Here is a 16,878-nt window from a genome sequence, read left to right on the forward strand (position 1 = left end):
GGTTTCATTTTAGATGCTTTATTTATATTTTATCTCTTCATGTTTTCTTATGGTTGTTTGGTTTGTTTGTTTAGTGTTTATTGTTGTTATTATTTCTTCTTATTAGTGTTGTTTGTTATTATTATATTATTGTTTATTGTCATTTTTATATTTTGTTTGTGTTTTTGTTTTGTGTTGTTTGTTCATCTTTTTTGTTATATTTTGTTTGTTATTGTTCATTGTTGTTATCCTTTGCTCTGATCCTCCTGACCCTAGATCGGATCTGGTCGCCCTCTGATGACGTCAGCGGCCTCTGTAACAGATCCTGTGTCAGTTTGCCGGCGGCCCCAGGGCGTGGGACCTTTAATTCCAACACTCGAGCAGCTGATTGGTCCGCGGAATCAGGCGGTCACGGATCAGCCAATCACAGGCGCGGGTGTTGATATGTGGCCTCTCTTTTCGCTTTTCACCAGGAAGACTCGTTTCTTGGTTTCTGCGGCTCATTTAACGGCTCCAGAGACCGAAGCTGAGCCAAAACTGACCCGAAAACCACCACCGTCCACCGGGGAACCGCCCCCGGCCTCCAGTCCTTCATGTCAGAGGAGACGCTAGCAGCTAACGCTAGCCGCTAGCCCGTCAGAGGTGAGCGCTGTTAGCATTAGCTTTAGCATTGGTCAGTTTGGGTGTGAAACAGATATTCTGAGCCGAGGTCTGGAGCCTCTTATCCGGACTGACAGCCGGCAGCTCCGGCTCTGCTCTCCGTTCAACAGGCTCCAGAATCAATGCGATAATCCGGTGATTTAAGGACTTGACGTTTCAATAAACACACAACCACTGTAGAGAGGTGTTCATGGGGTCATTAGAGAGCTGGAGACACCCGGTTTAATTCGGCACATGTCCCATGGTCCTGTCAGTGAAGAGTGCTGAGCTGCAGGTAAAAACCTCAGGTGTTCAGTCTCAGCTCTCACCTCCGTTAGGAAGCTGCTTTACTAGTATTTATCTTTGGGTTTGACCAAACACGCCTCTCTCTAGTTTAACCTATATTTCTCTGTAGTCATGTGCCGGGTTGTGGATGGATGTGTGGGTGGATGTATTGGGTGGGGTTGGTGTGTGGGTGGATGGGTGGATGTGTGGGGTTGGTGGGGTTGTTATGATTGTTGTGATTCTGATTCTAGTTATTACTGCCGTCATTCCTCTGGCCTCCTCAGTTCTTCCTTCATGGGTCAGTGAGCGTCGGCCATGAGCTCCGAGCCCGACGCTCTGGCCGTGGTCACCCAGCTGAGGGACCTGGCTGCAGACCCCATGAACCGCAGGGCCATCGTCCAGGACCAGGGCTGCCTCCCGGGACTCATCCTGTTCCTGGACCACCCCAGCCCTCAGGTGGTCTACTCGGCCCTGCTGGTGAGTCCTAACGTCCTGCTCCGCCCGTCACTGTCCCTGATCGCTGAGACGGAGACATTTAGACGTCCCCTCTGGATGACAGAACCCTGGACCGGGACCGGTCTGGTTTAGAGACGCCGGGATCCAGTCACGCTACCAGAGACACTTGATTTATTGACGTGTGATGCTGTGTCCATATTTGGGCGGGTGGAGCTGAGACGATCAGACCCTCCCTCTGTTCTGGGCCTGTCCCTCATTATTCATCTTTACTGACGAGAAGTTTGGACGGTCTTTGGTCTAAAAGACGATTTTTCTTTTGTTAAACTGTATTTGAGTAAAATCCCAGTTGAGCCAGTGCGACTGTGTTTAGTGATGAATGAGTGAATCACTGTTGTTTAGATTACACATGTGTAATTCACTGTGTGTGTGATTGAGTCTGTCTTCATGCAGCTGTGGACACGATGCAGCGTTTTTATTGGACAGCTCACGTCCAGCTGACTCTGTGTTGATTAGGACATTTAACACAACCACAGATTCTCATGGTCTTTATTCAGGACAGAGATTCTGCTTTATTCTACATAGTCATACGTCTTTGTTTTACTTTTTACTGACTGACTGTGTCCATCCATCATCCATCCATCCATCCATCCATCCATCCATCCATCCATCCACCTGTTCCATCCATCCATCCATCCATCCATCCACCTGTTCCATCCATCCATCCATCCATCCATCCATCCATCCACCTGTTCCATCCATCCATCCATCCATCCATCCACTGTTCCATCCATCCATCCATCATCCATCTATCATCCATCCATCATCCATCCATCCATCCATCCATCATCCATCCATCCATCTATCATCCATCCATCCATCCATCCATCCATCCATCCATCCATCCACCTGTTCCATCCATCCATCCATCCATCCATCCATCCACCTGTTCCATCCATCCATCCATCCATCTAAAATAGGCTGATATTTGAATGGAGTCTGGTGCTGCTGTGATGTGTGGAATAAAATGAGTGGGTGTGTTCTGAGGCGCTGGCACACGTTAAATGTGCAGTTATTTGAATGGAGTCTGGTGCGTGTCCTCATGTCTTGGTGCAGGCCATCCGTTACCTGGCCGAATGTCGAGCCAACAGGGAGAAGCTGAAGGGGGAGCTGGGAATGATGCTGAGTCTCCAGAACGTCGTCCAGAAGTGAGTCTGACCTCTGACCTCTGACCACGACCGACCAATAACATCACTTCACAAACTAAAAGTCTTCAGCTCTTGACTCCGTGTCTTTAGGTTTGAGACATCTGAGTCCATGTGTCACACATTGTCTTCTCACCCTGTCTGGTCCTGTTCCGTCCGTCCACATGTGTCCACCACGTCCCAGGCCGGTCTTTTATAATCGTCCCTCTCTGGTGTGAAATGTCCTCACCACACTAGTCTCTGACTAACAGATCAGCTACAGCGACCAGGGTCTTCCTCATCCTCTCATGGTGTCTTCATGTGTTCATCTGTGCCGTCATCCAGGTCCACCACCCCCGGAGAGACCAAGCTGTTGGCCTCTGAGATCTACGAGCTCCTGCAGACGTGGAGCGACGTGGAGGCCGGGGGGGAGGAGGCCGTCAGCAGCCGCCGCAAAGCTCAGTTCTTCCTGGGCTCCAGCAACAAGAGGGCAAAGACGGTCGTCCTCCACATCGCCGGGCTGGACGACGCCGTGAGCCTCATTCACACGTTCACCTGTCTATTCATTCACCTGTCCATTCACACGTTCACCTGTTTATTCATTCATTCATCTGTCCATTCACCCGTTCACCTGTTTATTCATTCATTCATCTGTCCATTCACCCGTTCACCTGTCCATTCACACGTTCATCTGTTTATTCACACGTTCACCTGTCCATTCACACGTTCACCTGTCCATTCATTCATCTGTCTATTCACACGTTCACCTGTCCATTCACATTCACCTGTCTATTCATTCACCTGTCCATTCATTCACCTGTCCATTCACACGTTCACCTGTCCATTCACACGTTCACCTGTCCATCCATTCATCTGTCCATTCATTCATCTGTCCATTCACACGTTCACCTGTCCATTCATTCACCTGTCCATTCACCCGTTCACCTGTCCATTCATTCACCTGTCCATTCACCCGTTCACCTGTCCATTCACACGTTCATCTGTCCATTCACACGTTCACCTGTTTATTCATTCATCTGTCCATTCACACGTTCATCTGTCCATTCATCCATTCATGTGTCCATTCATCCATTCATCTGTCCATTCATCCATTCATCCATCCATTCATGCGTTCACGGTGTGTTGTCCTGCAGACTCGTCGGGGTCAGTGTGAGGAGGCTCTGCTGAAGATCAGAGGAGTGATCAGCTTCACCTTCCAGATGCCTGTGAAGAGATGCATCGTCCGGATCCGCTCAGACCTGAAGGCCGAGGTGAACACATGAATTCATGCCTCCACCGTTTCTCACTAATGAAACGTGTAGAAGAATTTTAAGGGAAATGATTGTTGACGTTGTTCTAGGAGAGAGATAAAGACAGAAAGAGGACGTTTAACTCAGAGTAGATAAATAATAATTATTAATATTACCCCCCCGGTCAGTCTGGACGTGTCCCTGTGGACGCGTCCCTGTGGACGTGTCCCTGTGGACGTGTCTCTGTGAACGCGTCTCTGTGGACGTGTCTCTGTGGACGTGTCCCTGTGGACGCGTCTCTGTGGACGCGTCTCTGTGGACGTGTCTCTGTGGACAGACAATGAATAAATCCTTCTTGTGTCCAGGCTCTGGCGTCGGCCATCGCCTCCACTCAGGTGATGAGGGCTCAGCAGGTGGTGAAAGGAGAGGACGGAGACGAGGTCAGTGTCTTCACCTGGACCACTGCTAGGTTCTGTCTGTCCCTCTGTCTGTCCCTCTGTCTCCGTATTCTGTTTGTCTGTCCCTCTGTCTGTCTCTCTGTCCTCTTTCTCTGTCTCTCTGTCACTGTCTCTCTGTCCTCTGTCTCTGTGTCTCTGTCCTCTGTCTGTCTCTGTGTCTCTGTTTCTGTCTGTATATCAGTGTCTCTGATGTCTCTGTGTCTCTGTCTGTGTCTCTGTGTCTCTGTCTGTGTCTCTGTCTCTGTGTCTGTCTCTGATGTCTCTGTGTCTCCGTGTTCAGACACGTTGTTGCATGAAGGTGGAAAGGTCCAAAAATGAAGCAGCAGAACAGACGACTTTGCCAAAATAAAAGATGTTGTGTTGTTCGTTTTATTTTTTTTAGGGGGAACTAATGTCCCCGAATTCTGGAGACAGTCCCCATTTGGAGACCTGTCCTCGTAATAAAGCCGTCCCTGAAAGTTTAGCTTCTAATGAAGAGTGTTGCGCGTAGGCTACATCATCGTCCCCGTGTCTTTGTTCAGTCTCTGAGCTGTGCTAACGCTAACGTAGCGCTATGCTAAGCTGTGGTGCTACTGTCATGCTAAGATACCATCATCATATAGTCACTCATTGTCTCTTTGTGTCTGTCGGTGTCTCCAGGTCTTGATCCCGTTCTCAGAGGACGGGTCCGTGGAGGTGGAGCAGAACCTGGACCTTCCAGACTACCTCCCCGAGGACGAGAGTCCGTCTCAGGATCCCGACAAAGCCGTGACCCGGGTGGGGACGGGCCAGGATGGGACCACCTGGCTCGGAGCCGCCGCCAACTTCCTGTCCCGCTCCTTCTACTGGTGACGGGACCGGAGACAGTCCACCGAGCACTGTCCAATCAGAGACAGACGAGAGTCCGCCTGTCTCTGCAGAGAGGACGGACCCACCAGACCCGAGGCAGGACTCCTTCCTTCAACCTCTTATTATTTATTCAACAGCTACGACGTCTGTGAAGGTTCCCAGTCCTCCAGGTCCTGGTTTATGTCCAACAACAAGGTGGCTGAGTCTAGAGGACAGGTTTCATCTGAGCAGCTCCTCAGGTCTGAGGGACAGGAGGACTTTAAGGAAACTGCCTGGACGAGGTATTAATCTGACATCTATTCAAAAACCAGCCTCAACTTCAACCCCATTCACAGCTGGAGCCTGGGACTGGTACCGGGTCTAGACCACCGTTACCGTTAGCTTCATTGTCCCGGGGACAGGACTCATCCCTAGGAGGGACAGGCCGGGACAACATGTGTGGAGGTTCTGAACGGGGACACGGTTCAGACTGGATGATGAACAGATGTCAGATTAGATCTCAGTCCTCCTCTACTCCTCTATCAGACCACCTGTCTCCTCTGGATCAGATCTGGACCTTGTAGTCTTCAGAGGAAGACATCCTCTGTCCTCCGGGTGGAGGGGGACGTCTCCTGTGTTGTTGTGGATCCTTGTTTTGTTTCAGTTCATTCATGGCTTCATGACTCTGGTTCTGTCTGGGGTTTTAGTCTCTGGGGGGACCAGGTTCTGTCTGGGGGTTTAGTCTCTGGGGGGACCAGGTCCTGGGGGTTTAGTCTCTGGGGGGACCAGGTTCTCGGGGTTTAGTCTCTGGGGGGACCAGGTTCTGTCTGGGGGTTTAGTCTCTGGGGGGACCAGGTTCTGTCTGGGGTTTTAGTCTCTGGGGGGACCAGGTTCTGTCTGGGGGTTTAGTCTCTGGGGGGACCAGGTTCTGGGAGTTTAGTCTCTGGGGGGACCAGGTCCTCGGGGTTTAGTCTCTGGGGGGACCAGGTTCTCGGGGTTTAGTCTCTGGGGGGACCAGGTCCTGGGGTTTAGTCTCTCTTGAACACTTGTTGGAGCTACCGTCTGTCCAGTCAGAGACGGACGAGAGGCGTCCATCTGTCTCCACAGAGGTCAAAGGACAAAGCGGGTCTGAGCCAGACCTGGGGCAGGACTCCTTCCTGGAACCCAGGAACCTCAGCTGTGCCTTCATAAACCTCCTCCAGCTCCCAGACCACAAACAAACAACATTCAGGACCAGTTTCCTGGAGCTCAGGAACTCAAACCACGTCTCCCAGAGGACAGAACAAAGACTATAAGCCCCGCCCACCGGGGGGGGCCAGGAGGACTATAAGCCCCGCCCCCGGGGGGCCAGGAGGACTCTGAGCTCCGCCCACCTTCCAGGTCTTCCAGGTCACAGGAAAGGAAGGGAAACGGAAGGAAGGAAGGAAGCCCCGCCCACGGCCTCTGAGCTCCGCCCACCTGAGATCCTCAGAGTTGATCTTTCAGTGTTTGTGTTTGATCTGGAGGAGGATGAATTCAGCAGCTCAGAGGTTTGATTCCTCTCGTTGTTTACAGCAGCGCCTTCAGACTGAACTTTCATTCCAACCTTTATCCCTGAGAGCAGACATCCCTCTGACCACGTCTCACATTCCTCAGAAGAGTCAAACGCAGGTTAGCTGGGTAGGTGTTAGCATGTTAGCATGTTAGCATGTTTGACGTGTGTCGTGGTCCTGAAATAAAAACCGCTGCAGGAACCGAACATTCCTCCGATTCCTCATCGTCATGAAGATGAGCCAGACTCTGCTTTTACTTTCTTCTGCTCAGGTTTAAATCTGTGACGACGATTACGGATCATTCAGACATCGGTCACATCCTCTTCATCCTCTTCATCCTCTTCATCCTCTCCATCCTCTTCATCTTCTCCTTCTTCTCCATCCTCTCCATCCTCTCCATCCTCTTCATCTTCTCCATCTTCTCCATCCTCTTCATCCTCTTCATCTTCTCCATCTTCTTCATCCTCTTCATCTTCTCCATCAGTCTGATTCTTACAGTTTGAATAAATGTGCTGAATGAAAAGTCACTGACTTGGTTTCTGTCTGTTTTTGTTTGTAATTACTTTGGCTCCGCCTCCTCCCAGTGAAGGAAGGGAAGGAAGGAAATGGGTGAAGGAAGGACAGAATGAAGTCACATGGGTCCTAGACCACCTCCACATCTGGACTGACACCAGACCAGGGTTCACACCTGGACTCTGGAGACCAGCTCAGTGTAATGAAAGTTACTGTGGATCTGAGCGAGACTCTGTAATGAGCTGATGAGCGTCTCCGTTCGGTGCTAAGGTTGAACCGGTCGGGTCTGTTTGCTCTCAGCCTAGATGTGAACCCTGAAGTCTGGAGGAGGTGGAGAACAATAATGGGTTGATGGAGAAGTTAATGTAGTTCACAGAGAGGAACAAAGAGCCCAGTGAGGAAACGCCAACACCAAACAGAGAGTGAGCGGAAACATTAATGAGTCATTAGTAGTCACCAGTTGGTTTCAGCGTAAGAATGACTCAAAACGCGTTCACACAAGTCTGGGAAGAAAAACAAATATTAGACCAAGACTAAGAGGCAAATACGACATAGAGACCAGAGAGTTGAGGAGGAAGAACATCTGGGACAATGTTCAGTGGACAGATGAGACCAGAGTAGAATAGTTTGGTTTAAATGTTTGGAGATGAACCAACACTGCATTCCAGCATCAGAACCTCATCCCTCCATGAAACATGGGGGCGCTAATGTCCTGGTTTGGGCCTGTTCTGCTGCATCTGCTCATCATTGATGGACCAATGAACTGTGAATTCTACCAGTGAACTCTGAAAGAAAATGTCAGGACATGAGTCCATGAGCTGAATGTGAAGAGAAACTTAGTCATGGAGGAAGACAAGGAGCCCAAGAACACCAGTGGTTCTCCAGAAGAACCAGAGGAACGTTTAGGAACAAGTCAAAGTCCTGACCTTCATCCAGTAGAAATGTTGTTATCGTCTCTGTAGCTGTCATTAAATAAAAACACTCGTTTCAAACGTTTCTTCCTGTTCCTCTTCTCTAATTGTGGAGTATTGCAGGAGGCCGCTGTCATAACTCTGCTCTGTGATTGGCCAAGACTGTGTCAAGGGAAGCCACGCCCACTCTTTGGTCTCAGTTGGATTCCTCAAAAACTAGTTCTCTGGACTCAGTGATGAATGATGGAGTTCCCCAGGGAACCAGTCCAGCTCCTCTGAGGTTCAGCCACTTTTTACTGTTTCATGAACTTGATTGATTCATCCATTCATCCTGTCATTCATTCACAGAGAAGCGTCCTGGTGTCTGACAGTCTTTAGTTTCTGTTTCTGATAAATTTATTGAACCCATTAATTAACTTCACCCTTGACAGAAAGGAACCAGATTAAAGTTGATTAAAGCCGGTTTGATCGGTTCTATGGACCGCGGGGCTTTTATTGTGAAAGTCCTGACAGGACGAGGGGCGTCTACGTGTGTGACGTGTGTGACGTGTGTGTGTGTGTGGTTTGGTGGTTGTGTAGTTGACGGGGTGTGTACACAGAGTCTCGGAGGGAGAGACCAGAGTCCGGATCATGTCCGCGCTGCTGCTGCTCCTCCTCGGCCTCCTCTCCCTGCTCCTGTGCGTCCTCCGCGGCAGGACGAGGACGAGGTGAGTCCGGCCGCTCCTCACCGACCAGACCCGACCCGACCCGACCCGACCAGACCAGACCCGATCAGACCAGACCCGACCAGACCCGACCCGACCCGACCCGACCGGACCAGACCAGACCCGATCAGATCCGACCCGACCGGACCAGACCAGACCCGACCCGACCAGACCCGACCCGACCAGACCAGACCCGATCAGACCCGACCCGACCAGACCAGACCCGACCTGATCCGACCAGACCCGACCCGACCCGACCCATCCAGACCCGACCCGACCCGATCCGACCCCACCCGACCCGACCCGACCAGATTCGGTTGGGATGTTTTTGTGCGTGAGAGCAAGAAGAGAAACGGTGAGTGTGTAGCGGCTCTCAGATGTTAGGACTCCTGGTCCCGGTTCAGGTCTTGGTCCATGTCCTGGTTCTGGTCCTCATCTTTTCTCTAGTTCTGATGTTTCTCTTCTTTGTTGAATTTGTTTGACGTTTAATTCTGTGAAAGATTTAAAATGTGTTTATTTGAGTTAGAACCAGAACCAGGACTAGAACCGAAACCAAAACTACAGCATAATTAGAACCAGAACTAGCACTAGAACTACACAAAACTGAACTTTAAACCAAACTGAACTCAAACTCTAAACCTAAACTCTAGTTTGTGCTGAGCTGCTGGGCTGAACAGTCCCAGGTGACATGATGAGTTCTGGTCTATAGGAACTGATCCAGGATCAGAACTAGAACCAGAACCAGAACTAAAGTCAAACTGTTTTGTGTGTCTCTGTCATTGGATCGTTTCCAGCTCAGATCAAACATCTCCAGAGTTACGTTACTGTGAATGTTTGCTTCAGATCAAACTTTAAACCAAACACAACTTTAAAATAAACTTAAAACAAAACTTTACACTAAACTAAACTTTTATACTTTAAACTAAAACTTGAACTAAACTAAATTTTAGACTAAACTAAACAAAAACTAATCTATAAAATAAAGTTAAAACTTAACTTTAAACTAATATAAACTAAAGTTTTAACTTTAAATTAAAGTTAACGTAAACTAAACTTTAAACTTAAGAAAACGTAAACTTTAAACGTTAAGCTAAAGTAAACTAAACGTAAATTGAGTCTGTGACGTAAACTAAAGTAACTTTGAGCTAAAGTAAGCGTAAAATAAACTGTAATTGTGTCCCTTGGTGAATTTGTGCTGTGGACCAGATTAGATTGGGTGGGTGGTGCTGTTGGCCCGCGGGCCGTCTGCTGGATCCCTGTGACGTAGAGAGAAGCTCGTTGACTTTGTTCCCGGCTGTTTCCCAATCATACGGGGGGGGGGGCTGGGTGATGATTAACAGCGGCTGTGTTTCCGGTGCAGGAGGGAGGGAGAACCTCCTCTGATCCAGGGATGGATCCCCTTCCTCGGTAAAGCTCTGGAGTTTGGAAGAGACGCCCACCGGTTCCTGGAAGACCACCGGAGGAGGTTCGGAGACGTGTTCACGGTTCAGATCGCAGGTCAGTTCTGGATCCACTCAAGTCGCCATCTGCTCCAAAATAAACTAATCTAAAGTAAACTTAACTAAACCTAAACTCTAGTTTGTGCTGAGCTGCTGGACTCAACGTGTCTCAGGTGACATGAGGAGTTCTGGTCTAAAGGAGCTGATCCAGGATCAGAACCAGAACCAGATTCCTCTCCTCTGAGTCTCCTTCCACAGGAGTTTAGTTAAGGACTCTGAGTCACCGGTGACCAGCCTCAGCTTGTCGAGCCTGAGACAGGTTAAGACCTGCAGGGGTGTCAGACAGACCCAGGACTGGGCTAGGACTAGATCTAGGTCTAGGTCTAGGACTAGATCTAGGTCTGTGTAGTCCTGGGCCAGCCTAGTCCTGGTCTCAGTGTTCTCTGATAAACTAGTGGATAAATTAGAGACAGAAATTATTTTCTATGTAATTTTCACGGGTTAGTGGGGAGTGAGCGTGTGGTTAGGTCTAGGTCTGGGTCTGGGGCCCTAGACCTAACCACACTAGGACTAGGTCTGGGTCTAGGGCTAGGACTTCGACTAGGACTAGGACTAGGACTAGGACTAGGTCTGGGTCTAGGACTAGGTTTGGGTCTAGGGCTAGGACTAGGGCTAGGACTAGGAGTAGGAGTAGGAGTAGGAGTAGGACTAGGTCTGGGTCTGGGTCTGGGTCTGGGGCTAGGACTAGGACTAGGATCTGAGTCTAGGGCTAGGGCTAGGACTAGGTCTGGGTCTGGGTCTGGGTCTGGGTCTGGGACTAGGACTAGGACTAGGAGTAGGAGTAGGACTAGGTCTGGGTCTGGGGCTAGGACTAGGACTAGGACTAGGATCTGAGTCTAGGGCTAGGGCTAGGAGTAGGGGTAGGACTAGGTCTGGGTCTGGGGCTAGGACTAGGACTAGGACTAGGATCTGAGTCTAGGGCTAGGACTAGGACTAGGACTATGTCTACCCCCCTGTTTGACCCCCCTGCTGTAGAGCCTGATGCCTTCTGGTTCTTCTCTGCAGGTAAATACATGACCTTCATCATGAACCCCCTCCTCTACCCGAACATCATCAAACATGGCCGCCAGCTGGATTTCCACGAGTTCTCCAACAAGGTGGCGCCCTTCACCTTCGGCTACCCCCCCGTCTCCAACGGGAAGTACCCGGGGCTGAGGGAGCAGATCCACCGCTCCTTCCAGCTGCTGCAGGGCGACGGCCTGACGCCGCTCACCGAGGCCATGATGGGGAACCTGATGCTGGTGTTTCGTCAGGACCACCTGGAGGGGGGCGGCGGCTGGCGGAGCGGCAGCATGTACCAGTTCTGCTTCTCCGTCATGTTCGAGGCCACCTTCCTCACCATGTACGGCCGGCCGACGGGAGCCCGCCGCCACAGCGGGATGGGCGCCCTGAGGGAGGACTTCATCAGGTTTGACAACAAGTTCCCGCTCCTCATCGCTCAGGTGCCCATCTGGCTGCTGGGGCGAACCAAGGCCGTCCGGGACCAGCTCATCAGCTGCTTCCTGCCGAACCGCATGTCCTCCTGGTCCAACACCTCCCAGTTCATCAGGAGACGCTCGGAGCTGTTCGAGCAGCATGACACGCTGACCGACGTCGACAGAGCTGGTACGTGGCTTTAAAACGAGACGGATCAGAGGCCAGACTCTAGTGGTCCTGGAGTCTGACTCTGTTCACACCTTTCAGCTCAACCTAAAACTATCAACCAGACTAAAACCATCAGATCCCAGCAGGAACAAGTTAGAACCAACTTAGAATGTAAATCTAACCTGGACATTTGTGAAGCTCATCAACACATTTAGTTATTTACAATCATTTTCTGTCCAAACAGTAATAATGGCTAAATGTCCCAAATCTGTCTGATTGGTTGATGGATGCATGTTTCCACCAATAGGAAAGGGTCATGTTGTTTCTTTCTATCATGTGTAGCTGGCTAGCTCTCTCCTCTTGCTAGCTCTCTCCTCTGGCTAGCTCTCTCCTCCTGCTAGCTCTCTCCTCCTGCTAGCTCTCTCCTCTTGCTAGCTCTCTCCTCTTGTTAGCGTTTTCCTCCTTGAACCAAACATGACAACAACATTCAGTAAAAAGACTCAGTTATTTAGAACCAGTCTAGTTTACTTGGTCTAGAAACACCAGTTAGAACCTGATCTATAAGCTGAAGTTTAGAAACAGACTCAGAGAGCAGAGTCTTGATGCTGCGTCGTAATGTGACTCCAGAGGGTTAATGATGAGGTCGTAAATATCAGTTTAAACACGTTCAGATGAAGATTCATATCAGATCAAGTCTGTTCTTGTTTGTTGAAACTCCAGAATGAGACAGAATCAGCAGAAGCTCCTCGTGTCCATGTTTGAAGAAACAAATATAGTGAGAAATACAGCAGGAAGAACACTGAGTATTACAGAACGAATGAGATGGTTCAGAGGTTTATGTCGGTGTCGTGCTGCTTCCAGCTCACCACTTTGCCATCCTGTGGGCGTCGGTGGGGAACACGGCGCCCGCCACCTTCTGGGCCATGTACTACCTGGTGAGCCACCCCCAGGCCCTGAGGGAGGTCCGCCAGGAGCTGCAGGACGTCCTGAAGCTCAGCGGAGTCCAGTTCAGACCAGACGAAGACGTGGCTCTGAGCAGAGAACAGCTGGAGAAGCTCGTCTACCTGGGTACGTCCTCTGTTTGAGCTTAAGACCAGACCACATGGTTTTATTTGGCACATGCTCAGTGTGACGTATTGTTGGTAGTGAAGTAGAATCAGAACACGAGGTAAAGGTATCAACTTATAACCTGGAATAAAACTGAAAGGTGGCAGCTGGTACCTACATGAATTTACACTATTTCCACTATTTGAAAGCAGCGAGGACGTGAAGTGACACATTTTAATTAGATAAATATTCAGGATGCCAAGTTTAATTAATGTCTTCTGGGAACTGAGAATAATTCTCTGAGTCATGAACTGGTTCCAGTTTAGTTTGGATAAGATAAGAAAAGGATTTTTTCCAATTATTCCAATGTTTTTGTCACTGTTTAATGTAATGAGTGAGAAATGAGGTTTCATGTATAATTAAGAGGAGATAACGAGAACATTATCAGTTCTGTTTACAGGATTCTCTTCAGGACTTGGACCAGATAAATACAGTTTGTTTTTCTAATGTTTAGGGACCTTTACAACCTTTTCATGAGTAAACCGTCTGTGATCCTCCACAGAGAGCGCCGTCAACGAGAGCCTCCGCCTGTCCTCGGCCTCCATGAACATCCGGGTGGTCCAGGAGGACTTCAGTCTGAGGCTGGACGCTGCTCGCTCCATAGCCGTCAGGAAGGGGGACATCATCGCCCTGTACCCTCAGAGTATGCACCTGGACCCCGAGATCTACGAGGACCCACAGGTACCGCCCACATCCATCCCGCTGAGGCTGCCCCCACTCTGCCACACTGGCTCTCATTAGAAACTAGAGGAGCTGCTCTTTCCATTGATACAAAGCATCACGTAGCTGGAGCTAAGCAGCTAGCAAAGACAACTGACAACAAACATGTAGTTGATCTAGTTTTTCCCCTGGGTCCTCTAGAGCAGGCATGTCAAACATACGGCCCGCGGGCCGGACCCGGCCCGTTGGGTCATTTAATCCGGCCCGGCATAAATTTCTGAGTATGTCAAAAAAAGAAGCGAGTCTCTAGCTCATTTCTATTAAAAGTTGTGATTTTTTAAAATAAATACAAACCAAATGCTCCCTCCGGCCGCTAGAGGGCAGTAAATGTGTAAAAGCGCTCACGTCAAGCATGCGGCACTGACACGAGTTAGTCACAGGAAATAAACATTCGCAACGTGATGTGTCCAAGTAAAAATAAACCGGCAATCTTGCTTCACCATTCACCTACTAAACAAGTTATCGGTCAACACACCCTTCCCAAAATGGCACTGTCAAAAAAAAGAAGAGTGGACACGGAGTGCAGAGTTTTCCAGGAGAAATGGACCGAGAAGTATTTATTCACAGAAGTGAATGCAAAACCAGTGTGCTAGTGTAATCAGCAAGTTGCAGTGTTCAAAGAGTTTAATATTCGGCGCCACTCATCATAAAGACAAGTATGTCACATTAAAGACAATTAATATTGTGCAGTATAGTCTCAGCCTCAGTAGGCCCAGCCTAGTAGTTTGATCTGATGTAGTCTAATCCTATTGCCCATGCACTGCTATAACTTTTTTATTTTATTTTATTTTGTATTTCTTTTTTCATTTATTTCAAAGCAGTATGACAATTAAGGCGAAAATATTTTTTTATAGCTCCCACTTGAGTTTGTTTAGTGTGGTGAGTTGGTTCAGGTGTAAAACTGCATTCACTCAACTGTTAAAATAAACCAGTTGTTAACACATTCACGGCCAAACATAAAAAACATTTTTTTTCCCATTGTTTTTGAATAAATGTGTTGTGCTTAGAAAAGATCCCTTGTTATCCGTGATTATAATATGTAGGGTAGGCTACAAATGTAGGCTGAATGATAAAGCATAGTACTGAAAAACAAAGCTAAATATTTGGAGTTGACATTCTTTTACTGATCCGGCCCCAGAGCCAAACTGAGTTTTACATGCCTGCTCTAGAGTCTGTGATTCTACATCAGCTATGAACCACATGGAGACTGGACTCATAGAGTCTGAACCCTGAGTCTCCATCTAGTGGTCTAATGGTGCTACTACAGATAATAGACGATGCAGACACCTATGTAGTGACTGTTAACTTAGCATTAGTATGTAGCATGTGGCCTTGGTGGCTGTTAGCTTAGCATTACTATGTAGCATGTGGCCTTGGTGGCTGTTAGCGTAGCGTTGCTATATAGCATGTAGCCCTTCTCACTTTGGAGACGTGGAGGAACACTTTGGGTTCTGGTTCTGTTGTGTTCCACAGAGACCGGTGTTGAAGGTGAAACCCTCGCTGCAGATCTTTGTGGTCTTTGTTGTTTGCAGACGTTCCGGTTCGACCGCTACGTGCAGGACGGGGCCCAGAAGTCTGACTTCTACAAGAACGGCCAGAGGCTGAAATACTACCTGATGCCGTTCGGCTCCGGCTCGTCCATGTGTCCTGGACGATACTTCGCCATCAACGAGATCAAACAGTTCCTGTGTCTGTTGCTGCTGTACTTCGACCTGCAGCTGGAGGACCCCCAGACCAGGGCCAGGCTGGACTCCAGCAGAGCCGGTCTGGGGGTCCTGCTGCCCACCACCGACGTTCGCTTCCGTTACAGACTGAGAACCGACGGCATTTAGTCCCAGTCCTCCTCCTTCTATCTTTGTACTTCCTGTTAAAAACTGTTCACCTTGGTCCTGGTTTGGTTTCAGAGGCAACACTAACACACTGTGACCTGTGTGAGTCTTTATTGTGTGAGTGTCGTGTACTGATTGATCCAACAGTGCAGCTGTGAGTCTGGACGAGAGGTGATGATGAAATCAGTGGGACTAAACCTTTAGATCAAGACCTCGTTAAAACTGAGACTACACATCTACACAACACGGACACAATCAACTACTCCACAAAGCTAAAACTAGCCAGGTGTGTTAATGCAGAGTCCAGCTACATGAGTAACTACACAACTAACTACACATCCACACACTGTTGATCTCAGATGTAACTGACGTCTGCAGGAGATTAAAAAAGGTTTAATTTTAAAGAGGTTTAAATGAAACTTCTCTGAACTCTACTCGTAAGATCCCGACTCAATATGAATAGAAAACAAAGAAATGACAAGAAATGACTCTTGAATTAAGACTCAGCTGATGTTACTCTGATCTCCATTTACTGTTTAGTTAAAAACATGATAATAAAACTCTTCCTCCTCCTGTTAAGAATATTGATATGTTAATATTGTGTCAATGATCCAGAGCTGCTTGGGTTTACTTCCGTTTTCTTCCGTTTTCTTCCGTTTTGTTCTGTTTTGTTCTGTTTTCTCCCAAAAGACACAAAGTTAAAGATGATTTCCTGTAATTTGTGTCATTATTTACATGTTTGTTGATATGGTGATGAGAGGCAGAGCTGCAGTCTTACACGCCTCTCTGCTGCTTCTCTAGTGCTGTCTCACACCATAACTCCACAAACTCCATAGATGTGCTGTCTGCTCCCAGATTTTTAAATGGAAAAATAACAATAGAGGAGTTATTCATAGGAACCTTATCCAAATCAACACAAATTCACTAGTACAACAGAGCAATAAGAAAATTAAATGTGGTCTTTTGAATGTCAGGTCTCTCTCATCTAAATCTCTTTAAGTGACCGATGTGATAACTGATCATCAGATTGATCTATTTAGTTTGACTGAAACGTGGCTGCAGGATGATGAGTATGTCAGTTTAAATGAGTCCAGGCCAACCAGTCATAGTAACTATCACATTCCTGGAGGCACAGGCCGAGGAGGAGGAGTGGCAGCAACCTTCCACTCTGATTTATGTATTAATCCTAGACCTAAGAAAAGCTTTAATTCGTTTGAAAGCCTCACTCTTAGTCTTGCTCATCCAGACTGGAAAACACAAAAACCAGTTCTCTTTGTTGTGGTGTGTCGCCCACCTGCTCCTTACTCTAGTTAGCAATTCCTGAGTTTTTAGCTGAATTCTCTGAGTTTCTCGTGATTTAGTGCTTAGAACAGATAAAGTCATTATAGTAGGTGACTTTAACATCCATGTTGATGTTGGCAGTG

The 16,878-nt window shown here is 48.3% G+C and overlaps 2 protein-coding genes across 3 annotated transcripts; both read left to right on the forward strand.

Annotated features, from left to right (window-relative positions):
• The first annotated feature begins 408 nt into the window (after positions 1–408).
• LOC125011174 (armadillo repeat-containing protein 1-like) lies at positions 409–7,114 on the forward strand. 2 transcript variants are annotated; one of them, XM_047590248.1, is made up of 7 exons: positions 409–621; positions 1,155–1,380; positions 2,473–2,564; positions 2,886–3,072; positions 3,695–3,811; positions 4,156–4,230; positions 4,888–7,114. In XM_047590248.1, exons 2-7 carry the CDS (start codon positions 1,219–1,221, stop codon positions 5,077–5,079), a joined length of 825 nt encoding a protein of 274 aa, XP_047446204.1. In that variant the 5' UTR covers positions 409–621; positions 1,155–1,218; the 3' UTR covers positions 5,080–7,114. The 2 variants fall into 2 exon arrangements, with proteins under 2 accessions (XP_047446204.1, XP_047446202.1); XM_047590246.1 differs by having other exon boundaries at positions 410–621; positions 1,188–1,380.
• Positions 7,115–8,559: 1,445 nt separating this feature from the next.
• On the forward strand, positions 8,560–16,162 carry LOC125011284 (cytochrome P450 7B1). The gene is made up of 6 exons (XM_047590414.1): positions 8,560–8,718; positions 10,076–10,212; positions 11,220–11,819; positions 12,660–12,866; positions 13,408–13,586; positions 15,158–16,162. Exons 1-6 carry the CDS (start codon positions 8,642–8,644, stop codon positions 15,455–15,457), a joined length of 1,500 nt encoding a protein of 499 aa, XP_047446370.1. The 5' UTR covers positions 8,560–8,641; the 3' UTR covers positions 15,458–16,162.
• Positions 16,163–16,878: the final 716 nt, after the last annotated feature.

The sequence above is a fragment of the Mugil cephalus genome, chromosome 7 (assembly GCF_022458985.1).
Source record: "Mugil cephalus isolate CIBA_MC_2020 chromosome 7, CIBA_Mcephalus_1.1, whole genome shotgun sequence".
NCBI lineage: Eukaryota > Metazoa > Chordata > Actinopteri > Mugiliformes > Mugilidae > Mugil > Mugil cephalus.